Raw genomic sequence first — 11911 nt, 5'->3', positions numbered from 1 at the left:
TTAGTTTTTCGAATGTTGAGTTTTAAGCCAGGTTTTTCACTCTCCTCTTTCACCTTCATCATGAGGTTCTCTAGCTCCTCAGTCCTTTCTGCCATTAGGATGGTATCATCTTCGTATCTGAGGTTATTGATATTTCTCCCTGCAATCTTCATCCCAGTTTGCACTTCATCCAGCCCAGCATTTTTCATGATTTACCCTGAATATAGGTTAAATAAGGAAGGTGACAATATATAGCCTTGACGTACTCCTATCCCAATTTGGAACAAGTCTGTTGTTCCATTTCCAGTTCTAACTGTTGCTTCTTGACCTGCATACAGATTTCTCAGGAGGCAGGTAAGATGATCTGGTATTCCCACCTCTTTAATAATTTTTCACAGTTTGTTGTGATCCACACAAAGGCTTTAGTGTAGTCAATGAAGCAGGTATTTTTCTGGAATTCTCTTGCTTTTTCTATGATCCAACAGATCTTGGCAATTTGATCTCTGGCTCCTTTGCCTTTTCTAAATCCAGCTTGTACATCTGGAAGTTCTCAGTTTAGGGGCTGTTGAAACCTAGCTTGAAGGATTTTGAACATTACCTTGCTAGCATGTGAAATGAATGCAAGTGTATGGTAGTCTGAACATTCTTTGGTATTGCCCTTCTTTAGGATTGGAATGAAAACTGACCTTTTCCAGTCCTGTGGCCACACTGAGTTTTCAAATTTTGCTGGCATATTGAGTGCAGCACTTTCACAGCATCATCATTTAGGATTTGAAATAGCTCAGCTGGAATTCCATCACCTCCACTAGCTTTGTTTGTAGTAATGCTTTCTAAGGACCAGTTGACTTCACACTCCAGGATTACTTACCTGTGTTTGGAAGATGACGGCTCAACCACACAAAATATCCTTTCCATACTTTTCTTAATATTAATATCTGGCCGGGTCCTCCTGTTTGGCATCTGGGCAATGCTCTTAGACGAGGCTTGATTAGCTCCACCCCCGCCCCACCCTTCCAGAGACCAGCCTTGCCGATTAGAAATCCTGAGTGTAAGCCCCTAAAAGGTAATTTCTTCACTGTTAGAGCACTGTTTTCCTATTGCCCTGTGAAGTCCCAGGGCTGCCCTGGACAACCACCCACCGGGCACAGACATATGGAAGAACAGAACCCTCAGTGTCTGCATGTGAGCAAGACATACTGCAACTTCTTGCTTTATCCCTGAGCCTAGATGGTAGTGAAGCCTGCTTCTGATGCAGTGTGCCAGAATGGGCTCCCTGAGACTCCAGAGCACCCAGGCAAGCTCTGCCACAGCCACAGGAGGTCAGGCGAGGGGCAAGGGGCCGGGGGTGGGGGTGACATGTGACCCTGTGCAGCATCAATCCTGGATTTGCATCAAAGAGGTACAAAAAGAAAAGATTAACTTTTCTCCCACCACTTCCCAGTAGAGAGGACACACTTTGTTGCTTCAGCCCTGAGAGAGATACTGTCAGTGTCCGTATCCTGCAGGGACTTCCTGTCCAAAGGCATCATGCCTGTGTGCTTAGTCACTCAGTCATGTCCGACTCTTTGCGACCCTATAAACTGTAGCCTTCCTGGCTCCTCTGTCCATGGGATGCTCCAGGCAAGAATACTGGAGTGGATAACCATTCCCTTCTCCAAGGCATCTTCCCAACCCAGGAATCTAACCTACGTCTCCTGCATTGCAGGTGGATTCTTTATGGGCTGAGCCACCAAGGAAGCCTAAAATTACAATAGATCAGCTCAAAAATTTATCCTACTCATGAGTATCTGTTAATATTCATCCAACAGCCAAAGTCTGATATAAAGATTATGCGCAATTGATTTTGCCTTCGCTGTGGGTGAGGAACCCTTTGTCCCTGCCCCACATAGGCCTCTTCATTATGCATCTTCTGGCCTTAATTACCTCTTCCCGCATTTCATTATACCACAGCTCTTGACCCCAAAGTCCTTATTTTGCCAAGTGGAGACATTACTGCTATAAACATTTATCCACTTAAAGGACTGGGCAAAGCTGGGTGAGTGGGTGCAACCTGTTCACAGTGGGCACAGAGTCTGCGACAGAGATAATGAACACATAGACCCACGGAGTCACTGATGGTCATCAGGAGGCTGGGATTGACAGATACACAGTACTATATATAAAATAACAAGTACTTACTATACAGCACAGGGAACTCTACTCAATATTCTGTAATAACCTATATGGGAAAAGAAGCTGAAAAAGAATATGTGTATTAAATCACATCAGTCGTGTCTGACTCTTTGCAACCCTATGGACGGTAACCTGCCAGGCTCCTCTGTCCATAGGATTCTCCAGGCAAGAATACTGGAGTGAATTGCCATGCCTTCCTCCAGGGGATCTTCCCAACCCAGGGATCGAACCCGAGTCTCACGTCGCCTGCATTGGCAGGCGGGTTCATTACCACTAGGGCCACCTGGGAAGCCCTGAAAAAGAATAGATACATGTATTTTATATAAGGGAATCACGTTGCTGTACACCTGAAATGCAACATTGGAAATCAACTATACCCCAAAATTAAATAAAAATTAAAATTAAATAAAATTCACTCTAATTTACAAAAAAAAAAAAAAAACCGTGCCTGGAACAGGGTTAGCACTCTGCTGTCACTGCTGTCCTTGGCATTATTACTTTACTCCCATGAACTGTTGGGAGCCTGTCCCTGAAGGCTTCGGGTCTAGCACATGCCCTCCCCCAAGGCTAGCCTGTCGTGAAGTTTTGGACTCTGCTTCACCCACAGCTGCTCCATTTTTCCTGTTTCTGGCATTGAGCAGCTCCATGATATTCTGCCTGCAGGGAGGGTTCCGCTGCTCAGGCAAAGCTTGGAAAGCACTGCTCTGGAAAATCCCCTGAAGACAGATCTCCCTTGTTTTTCCAGCTCAGACTGTCTCCCCACCACCTTGGTCACAGCTCACAGGCTCATGCAAATGTCGGGCGAGCCCTCCTGCATCAAGACGGAAAGGCCAGGAAGCTGTGGCCTCTGTCAAATTTTTTTTTTCTCAGTCGATTGTCTTTTTCAAACACCCTTCTTTTGAAACACAACTGGAAGAATCCAAAATTACTCATTTACAAGGCCTTCCCCCTACATTGCTACAAACTCACATATGCTTTACCTTTTAAGTTGAAGCAATTTTTCTGAAAACATAAAAATTATCTTTTTTATATTTAATCTAGAAAACTAAATGCTTTTCAATATCCACCACCATAATTTAACAAATTTAAAAAAATGAACCACTTTCTCTGCACCAAGAAACATCACCGGCGCAGTCAACAATTAGCTGCCTTCTCATTAAAGCGTCTGCTCAGCTGGCTGACAACGGGCTGGCTGGCTTCAAAAGCACAGGGAACAGACCCTTCCGGAGAACAGAACTTTGAGTTTGAACTCAGCCTTCTTAGAGTTTGTTTAACCCTGTATTGTTCTGTTACAGCATTAACAGAAGTTTCACTAGGAACAGCCTGGGGTCAGACTGTATCCAGCACCCCCACTCCTTATGTTGCTCTTGACTATGTGTGATATAAAAATCCTAGTCCTGCAGAATTGAGTCAACTTTCCCTTTAAATCTTTACTTTTTTGAATGAGCTCCCCTCCCATAGGCCTGCAGGAAATCCGGTTCTGTCCCACAGTATTCCAGAGGACCTCCCCATGGAATCTCTGGTCAGCTTGCTTCTAATGCACTCCCTCTCAGGTGCTACAAACCATGCATACCAGCCGCTTCATGTGTCAAACACAGCAAACACAAGGCTTGTGGATAACAATAGGTGATTATAGGCATAAGACAAAAACTTAAAACCAGGAACCTGGGAGCAGCTTATCTCTATTCCCACTATCACTCCGGGGGTCCCCTCCATTTCTCCGCTCAGGCTCTGGCCTGCTGTCCCAGTGGTGGGGGTTCATTCCCATTGTGCCAGTTTGCACGTCTGACTGGCACAGTTCCCCTCCTATCTCCCAATGCCTGGCCAGCAAAACCAGATTCCTTTGTTGTCACAGTAATCTATGCACAGGTTATTCAGGGTTTCCCAAAGTCCGTCTCTCCTCCGTCATTAAGCAAAACATCTGGGTTGTGCCTAGGAGCTGCCAGCCCATGAGTCGCTTAGAATGGGTCTCCCCACCATTAACAACACAGCACATTGGTGTTCTCTGCTCCACGTGATAGGCCAAGCGAACCAATGCCACCACCATCCCCACTTGCCCACGCGTGCCAAAGCAAAAAAGAACAGACACTAAAAAAAAAAACACCACAAACCTATAGTTAACATTTCAGAAATATTTGCATTCATATGGCTTTCCCTTGGGATATCCTCTCCAATTGTGGGTATGTGTTTTATATCTACAAGACTAAACAGGCTCACCCAAGTGCTTTCCAGGTGGTACTAGTGGTAAGCAATCCACCTGCCAAGGCAGGAGACGCTAGAGATGCAGGTTCAATCTCTGGGTTGGGAAGATGCCTGGAGAAGGAAATGGCAACCCACTCCAGTATTCTTGCCTGGAGAATCCCATGGACAGAAGAGCCTAGCAAGCTATAGTCAAATGGGGTTGCAAAGAGTTGGACACAACGGAGCGCTCACACACACACACACACACACTCACACGGGGGTCCCATTCAAAGTAGAGTTCTTTTTACCTTAGAATGCAGCAACTGCTACAAGTTTTTAATGACACTTTAAGAAACTCTCCCCTCCTCATCTGCAAAGTGTGAAGAGTGCCTCCTAGAGCTCACGACTTTATGGACAGCTTGGAAGCAGGGGGAGCCCACTGTGCAGTAGGTGGTCTCCAACCCATGCTCCACTGTGTCTTGCATCCCTCCAACCATCTCAGAACTACTCACTTCCATCCCAGACCACCACTCCTGGGTTCAGACAAAGGTGGGCAGAGCCAGGGCTTGACACAGGGCAGACATTCCAACATGCTTGTTGGGTGAACTGAGTGAACATAAGCCCTGAAGATACTTCTGAGGGTCTCCGCCCCATCTAGTACAAACCAGAAAGGACCCAGGGAAGTGTCTTTCTGTTCCGAACATAAGCAAGAAATAGATAAGTGCCTTATTTCAAAGTTACTAAATACATCCTGGCGTGAGAGAGTTGTTTGTTAATCAAACAACACCCTGTTCCCTTGATTAATGATTAATATGGTCTGTGAGTTCAAAGTGACCTTCAGAGCAAAAGGTTTACTAATCTATCACTGAGTTCATTCAAAGCTAAAATTTATACACTATAACCCTGGCACTTGGGTTCTCCTCTAAAGGAAGTCTCCAACCTCGACCTATCATGAATAAAGAGACTGAAGGGAGGGATATTGGGAACTCCGGTGATGTCGGGGAGTAGGGAGGAGGAGATGGCAGCAGGGGCAACGACTTTATCCTAGTCGTGATTCACAGAGATGGGGGCGAGCTCCACTCACCAGCACCTGAAACTGTTGTGCAAAGAGAGAGAGGCCCTTCACGCAGGGCAGAGGGGAATCAATCAAAGACACACATCCAGACTCCAAAATCTAGGAGACAGGAGGAGTCAGTCAAGCTTGGGTGGCTAAGAACAGAGCAGGGGAAACTGAATGGTTTCACCACAGGTCTATTTCTTCCAAACGGGAGAAAGACTCACGGAAGATCCTAACGGACCTGATCTGAGATGCTCTGGGGGCTCCATCCCCCTCTTCCAACCTCTCATGCTTCCTAGGCATTTTGAGTCCTTCTCTGGCTTTCTGGGGTGGCTTCAACTCTCTGCTAGCACTGACAATCTCCAGCCATCATTTTAGCTTTACTGTCATGGCCACATTCTTCAAAGCACAAAAATCACTCCTTTCTCTCCCTCATTCACACCAAAGTCCATCGATTAAATTATTTTAAATATTCCTCTGAAACTGGTGAAGATGGAAATTTCTAAATTTTCTAGTGCTTATGAGGCAGAAAATGCAAGATAACTGGTCTCGTCAATTAAACTTAACATTGGGACACTTTTTAGACAATAAAGAATAAAGCTGATGTATAATTTTTAAAAGAAAATATTTCTTGGGAAACCTGCTTCTGGATGAAGGCACAGTTGACCCTGAGCAGTGAGGTTTACAGGTTTCCTTAAAGGCTTCCTCCCCTGAACCACTCTGGGAGGGGTCTGAAAAGGGCAGTAAAGAGAACTTCTGAAAAGAGTTCTTTGCTCCTGGGAACATTCAGCAGATCTTCCAGGATGTTAAAAAGCATCACACACTAGGTTCATCCTAAGAAGTAAGTAAGGCCCCTTTCCTATTAAAACAAAAAAGTTAAGATGAAGTATGTGAAAAGCTTAGCACAGTGCCTGGTGCCTAATAGATACATAACAAATATTAGGTTCTTCCCACCCTGAGAGTCCAGGGGCCTATGAGCACATATATTGGATGTATTTCTGGAGGGGAAATTGGGTACATTCTAGATTCTTCCAGAAGCTCACAATTTTCTTACAAGGGGCCAGGGAAAGAGGAAGGCAGGGGAGGGAAGGAGGCCTGGGTTCTCTTTGCCAGCTCGGCCGCTCTTCCTCTGCCTGGGGTTTTCAGCACCTTCAGGCTGTCTCTGGTTTGGGTCTTATGCTGTCCACCACGGCTGAGAGCACCGCCCCTGCCGCCTTTGCTCCCTCCATCAGTACGTGCTCCACCTGCAAAGGAGACCAGCTCACAGGACCCTCGGTGAGGCTCCTAGGACCCCGCCCTGCCCCACCCCTACCTCACCACTCTCTTCAGGAACTGGCCTGCCTAGGAGGAAGCATCCCAAAGATGCTAGAGCCGCGAGAGACCTGGACAAGCCAGGATTGCCTGAGATGGACATCAGAGGCAAGGGGAGCCCTTTCCTCCAGGAGGCAACCTGGGCTCCTAGTTCTCTTCCTCCCCCAGAGCCATTCAGCCCAGGATCTGCCTACAGTCAGAAGGGCACAGCCACTGAGTCCCTTATTCTACATACAGGGAGTCTGAGAGGTGGGGAGGGGAGCTCCCTTGGACACGGTCACACAGGGATCAGTTTCAAACAGACCTGGGCTTAGGTCTCCTGAATGCCCGGTCCAGGCTCCTTGGGAGGACCTCCTATCACCCCCTTGCTCCCTGGCATCTTCTTTTTTGCTCGTGAGACAGGAGACCCCTCACACCAGGGCCCACCGAGCCTGGAGCACTAGAGCAAGGACTCCCAAGAGTGGAATGCCACACCTGCTGGCTCCTGGGCACGCCGTATCTCAGGTCATTGACAAAGTGCTCGCAGTTCCCCTCGATCAGGCTGTACTGCACAATCTTATTGATCATCTTTTTTGTCCGCTGGATGATCTTGTCCACAGGCAGGGGCAGGTACGTCCCATCCAGCTTGTTGTTGACCTTCCAGGAGCAGCCATGCAGCACATCCTCCAGATGACTGTATTTCACCACCGCCCGGTTGCTGAAGACAGAAGTGATGCTGCCAGCCTCAAAGTCCTCACCTGGCAGCCAAAGACAAGCCAAAGTTGGGAGCTGTAAGGGGCCATGGTACAGAGCCACCGGCTCACTCCAGGGGCTGGGTGAATGGCTTCTTTTAGGGCCCCAGTTTCACTGTCTCTAAAAGGCACAACAGAATGCAGAGTTGGGCTAAATGAAATGCAAAGGGCCAGTTTCCCCAAGAAAACTTCTGTCCTGTTTTCTGCACTCCCCACTTTCAGCCCTCACAGCAATCTCTTTCTCACCAAGCTCTGGAAACACCTTATGGTGTGGTCCCAGATTTCATTCTGTGTACTGATTCGACCAAGTCCTAGGACTGGAATCTTGCTTTCCTTACCAGAACCAGGGTGACAAGCACCCTTACATGTAAGAGTCATTGACTCCTGGGGGAAGGATTATGGCTTCCTGCCAGGCCTCCCCCTGCTGCCCCTGCAGGGGTGCAGGTGAAGCCAAGAGGCCACGCAGACAGGACTCTAGGTGGGACCCATTCCAACTAGCTTCCACCCAAAGCCGTTCTCCCTTTCTCTCCACTCAAGTATTAGGATTCTCCTTGAGGGTTTATTTAAAATCAGGGTTCCACAGCTTTGAAAAAAGAAACATTTGAAGCTGCTGTATTATCATACTCAGTCCTTAGAGGAGAGCCTCAGAGAGGGTCAGAAACCTGCTCAAGGCCAGGTAAGTGGCAATTTAATACAGGACTGTTTTCCTGCTACAACCATATGGGTATGCAAACATGGGAACCCTCCCCCGCTGTAAGTTGTGTGAGTGCAAGAAATGTCCCATTTCCTTTGTGAAGCATTTGAAGTCTATCTGCTGATTTCACAAAAGCTGGCAGTAGGCAATTCAGTTTTAGGCAACAAAGATGGCAGAATTCATTTTTAGAGGAAGATCTGATGGGGAGGGTAGGGACATAACTGTTAACTTATCCCTATAACAACTCTGGTTATACCAGAAGAAGTTTCCTGGATTTAGCCTGGAAAGGAGAGGGGAGATGAATGCGATGTGAAATAATTTTTCATTTTTCACATAGGCATCCAGACAGGAAGTGGGACAGGCAGTCAGATGAGTGGGGAAGCAAAGTAGAAGAGAGGGACTCTACTTTGCAGAAAGGTCCCAGCCAGGTGAGAGGCTGAGGCAACCAAAGGGGACAGGATACGGGCAGGAGAGCCATGACCAAGGTGTTCAGTTCAGTTCAGTCACTCAGTCATGTCCGACTCTTTGCGACCCCATGGACTGCAGCATGCCAGAGCTCCCTGTCCATCCCAACTCCTAGAGTCCACTCAAACTCATGTCCATCGAGGCGGTGTGATCAAGGTGTGGCCACAGGCATTTGGTATCAGTGCCCTTTTGTAATCTCAACTTGAACAGGCAGTACTTGCACAGGAGGCAAAATTCCAGAGGCGTCCAAGATTACACAGTAGAGCCCCATGCCTCTCCATCTTCCAACTCCCCCAGGTTCCATCTCCTGAGGACACCATGTGACCAGCGGTTCTAGATGTCCAGTTTTAAGCTGTTTCACATTCCATGCTGTTATCTTCTACTATCACCACTTCCACCCGCATCAAACCTCAACTAAAGTTTAATTAGTCACCTGTTTAATCTCAGCCCTGTGCTCATGCTGAAGTGAAAGGAGAACAGTGTCCACACTGAGGGTGAAGCCACCTGGGATGGGTTGGAAAAGCAGGGAGACCCGGTGAGGGTGGAGCTGCCAAAGGTAACCAGGAAGCCGGAAATAGCATTTGGGGACAACAGGAAGCAAGTGGGCAATCAGAATGTATAAACATCTGCACCCCTCCCAGGGAATCCTCAGAAATAGAGGAAGATCTTGAACCAAGTTGTGTTCAAGACGGACTGGAAGCCCCCAGGCTTACCTGTCCATGAAATTTTTCAGGCAAGAATACTGGAGTGGGGTGCTATTTCCATCTCTGAGGGATCTTCCTAACCCAGGGATCAAACCTGTATCTCCTGCTTGGCATACAGGTTCTTTACTATTGAGCCACCTGACATTTCTATTTTAAAAGAAAGGGTGGTCTAGGCGGTCAGGGAACTGAGGGATGTTCTTCACACTTGCATCTGTCTTAGGGCTGGTCACTCAGTGGTTTTTGATGGACAGAGACCAAGCTCAATCACACAGTAAATTAAGGTCCAGTCATGCTTCTGGTGTTTTATTGCTGAAGTAAGGTAGCAGCTGAGGGACACAATAATTAACTGTCTCTTTTATGCTGCTAACTTCAATATCAATATTTCAATAGAGCAGTGGTCCCCAACCTTTTGGCACCAGGGACCATTCTCATGGAAGACAATTTTTCCATGGTTTCCATGGTCAGGACAGGATGGTTTCGGGATGATTCAAGCACATTAAATTTATTGTGCACTTTATTTGTTATTATCACATTGTGACAATTTGGAAATGTGAGCGATGGGGAGCCACTGCAAATACAGATGAAGCTTCACTCACTGGCCTGCCACTCACCTCCTACCGTACTGCCCAGTTCCTAACAGGCCAAGGACCTGAACTGGTCCATGACCCAGGGGATCACTGCAATAGAGTATCCACTCTTACTTGGGGGAGCCAGGTGAACCACACAGTCATCTTCCACATAGATGGCCCAGTGCTCATAGCCAATCCGAAAAATCTCAATCAGGTCTCCAGGTCTGGGTTTTGGTTTATCCTATGACGGAAAAACAAAATAAAATGAGACTTCATGTGCCCAAGGAACTCCAGAGATCCTGTTTGGGGAGCAGCTACAACTCAGTGTGAAGACACTGCCTTTCATCACATTTCAGAAACCCAGGCTGCAAAAGGATCTCTCCACACGAATGACTGAAGGACCCACCCATTCCTGCCACCACCCTCATTATTAAAGCCACAGAAGCTGACAGTGCCAGCTCCAAATGCACAGCTCCACATGCACATACGCCCTTCAGTAAGTGATGGAACTCCTGTACACTTTCTCCTTGACGCTGTTCAGTTCAGTTTAGTCGCTCAGTCGTGTCCGACTCTTTGCGACCCCATGAATTGCAGCATGCCAGGTTTCCCTGTCCATCACCAACTCCCAGAGTTCACTCAAACTCATGTCCATCGAGTCAGTGATGCCATCCAGCCATCTCATCCTCTGTCATCCCTTTCTCCTCCTGCCCCCAATCCCTCCCACCATCAGGGTCTTTTCCAGTGAGTCAACTCTTCGCATGAGGGGGCCAACGTACTGGAGTTTCAGCTTCAGCACCAGTCCTTCCAATGAACACCCAGGACTGATCTCCTTTACAATGGATTGGTTGGATCTCCTTGCAGTCCAAGGGACTCTCAAGAGTCTTCTCCAATACCACAGTTCAAAAGCAACAATTCTTTGGCGCTCAGCTTTCTTCACAGTCCAACTCTCACATCCATACATGACTACTGGAAAAACCATAGCCTTGACTAGATGGACCTTTGTTGACAAAGTAATGTCTCGGCTTTTTAATATGCTATCTAGGTTGGTCATAACTTCCCTTCCAAGGAGTAAGTGTCTTTTAACTTCATGGCTGCAATCACCATCTGCAGTGATTTTGGAGCCTAAAAAATTAAAGTCTGACACTGTTTCCACTGTTTGCCCATCTATTTCCCATGAACTGATGGGACCAGATGCCATGATCTTAGTTTTCTGAATATTGAGCCTTAAGTCAACTTTTTAACTCTCCTCTTTCACTTTCATCAAGAGGCTTTTTAGTTCCTCTTCACAATCTGCCATAAGAGTGGTGTCATCTGCATATCTGAGGTTACTGATATTTCTCCCGGAAATCTTGATTCCAGCTTGTGCTTTTTCCAGCCCAGAGTTTCTCATGATGCAATCTGCATATAAGTTAAATAAGCAGGGTGACAATATACAGCCTTGACAATATACTCCTTTTCCTATTTGGAATCAGTCTGTTGTTTCATGTCCAGTTCTAACTGTTGCTTCCTGACCTGCATATAAGTTTCTCATGAGGCAGGTCAGGTGGTGTGGTATTCCCATCTCTTTCAGAACTTTCCACAGTTTATTGTGATCCACACAGTCAAATGCTTTGGCATAGTCAATAAAGCAGAAGTAGATGTTTTTCTGGAACTTTCTTGCTTTTTCAGTGATCCAGCGGATGCTGGCAATTTGATCTTTGATTCCTCTGCCTTTTCTAAAACCAGCTTGAACATCACGAAGTTTGCGGTTCACGTATTGCTGAAGCCTGGCTTGGAGAATTTTGAGCATTGCTTTACTAGCGTGTGAGATGAGTGCAATTGTGCAGTAGTTTGAGCATTCTTTGGCATTGCCTTTCTTTGGGATTGGAATGAAAACTGACCTTTTTCAGTCTTGCGCCCACTCCTGAGTTTTCCAAATTTGCTGGCATATTGAGTGCAGCACTTTCACAGCATCATCTTTTAGGATTTGAAATAGCTCAACTGGGATTCCATCACCTCCACTAGCTTTGTTCGTAGTGATGCTTTCTAAGGCCCACTTGACTTCACAT

The 11911-nt window shown here is 46.8% G+C and overlaps 1 protein-coding gene across 1 annotated transcript in view; it reads right to left on the bottom strand.

Annotated features, from left to right (window-relative positions):
- Window positions 1-5972: 5972 nt before the first annotated feature.
- Window positions 5973-11911, bottom strand: part of HRASLS5 (HRAS-like suppressor family, member 5) — a 22241-nt gene continuing 16302 nt past the window's right edge. The window contains exons 4-6 of the mRNA XM_010853949.1: window positions 9996-10104; window positions 7175-7437; window positions 5973-6633 (exon numbers count right to left, since the gene is read on the bottom strand). Of these exons, the coding sequence (XP_010852251.1) occupies window positions 6541-6633; window positions 7175-7437; window positions 9996-10104 (465 nt within the window). The 3' untranslated portion in view covers window positions 5973-6540. The remainder of the gene's footprint in view (window positions 6634-7174; window positions 7438-9995; window positions 10105-11911) is intronic.

Source organism: Bison bison, unplaced genomic scaffold, assembly GCF_000754665.1.
Source record: "Bison bison bison isolate TAMUID 2011002044 unplaced genomic scaffold, Bison_UMD1.0 scf7180017864334, whole genome shotgun sequence".
Lineage (NCBI taxonomy): Eukaryota > Metazoa > Chordata > Mammalia > Artiodactyla > Bovidae > Bison > Bison bison.
The sequence above is the reverse complement of the archived record's forward strand: the minus strand, read 5'-3'. Positions and strand labels throughout refer to the sequence as shown.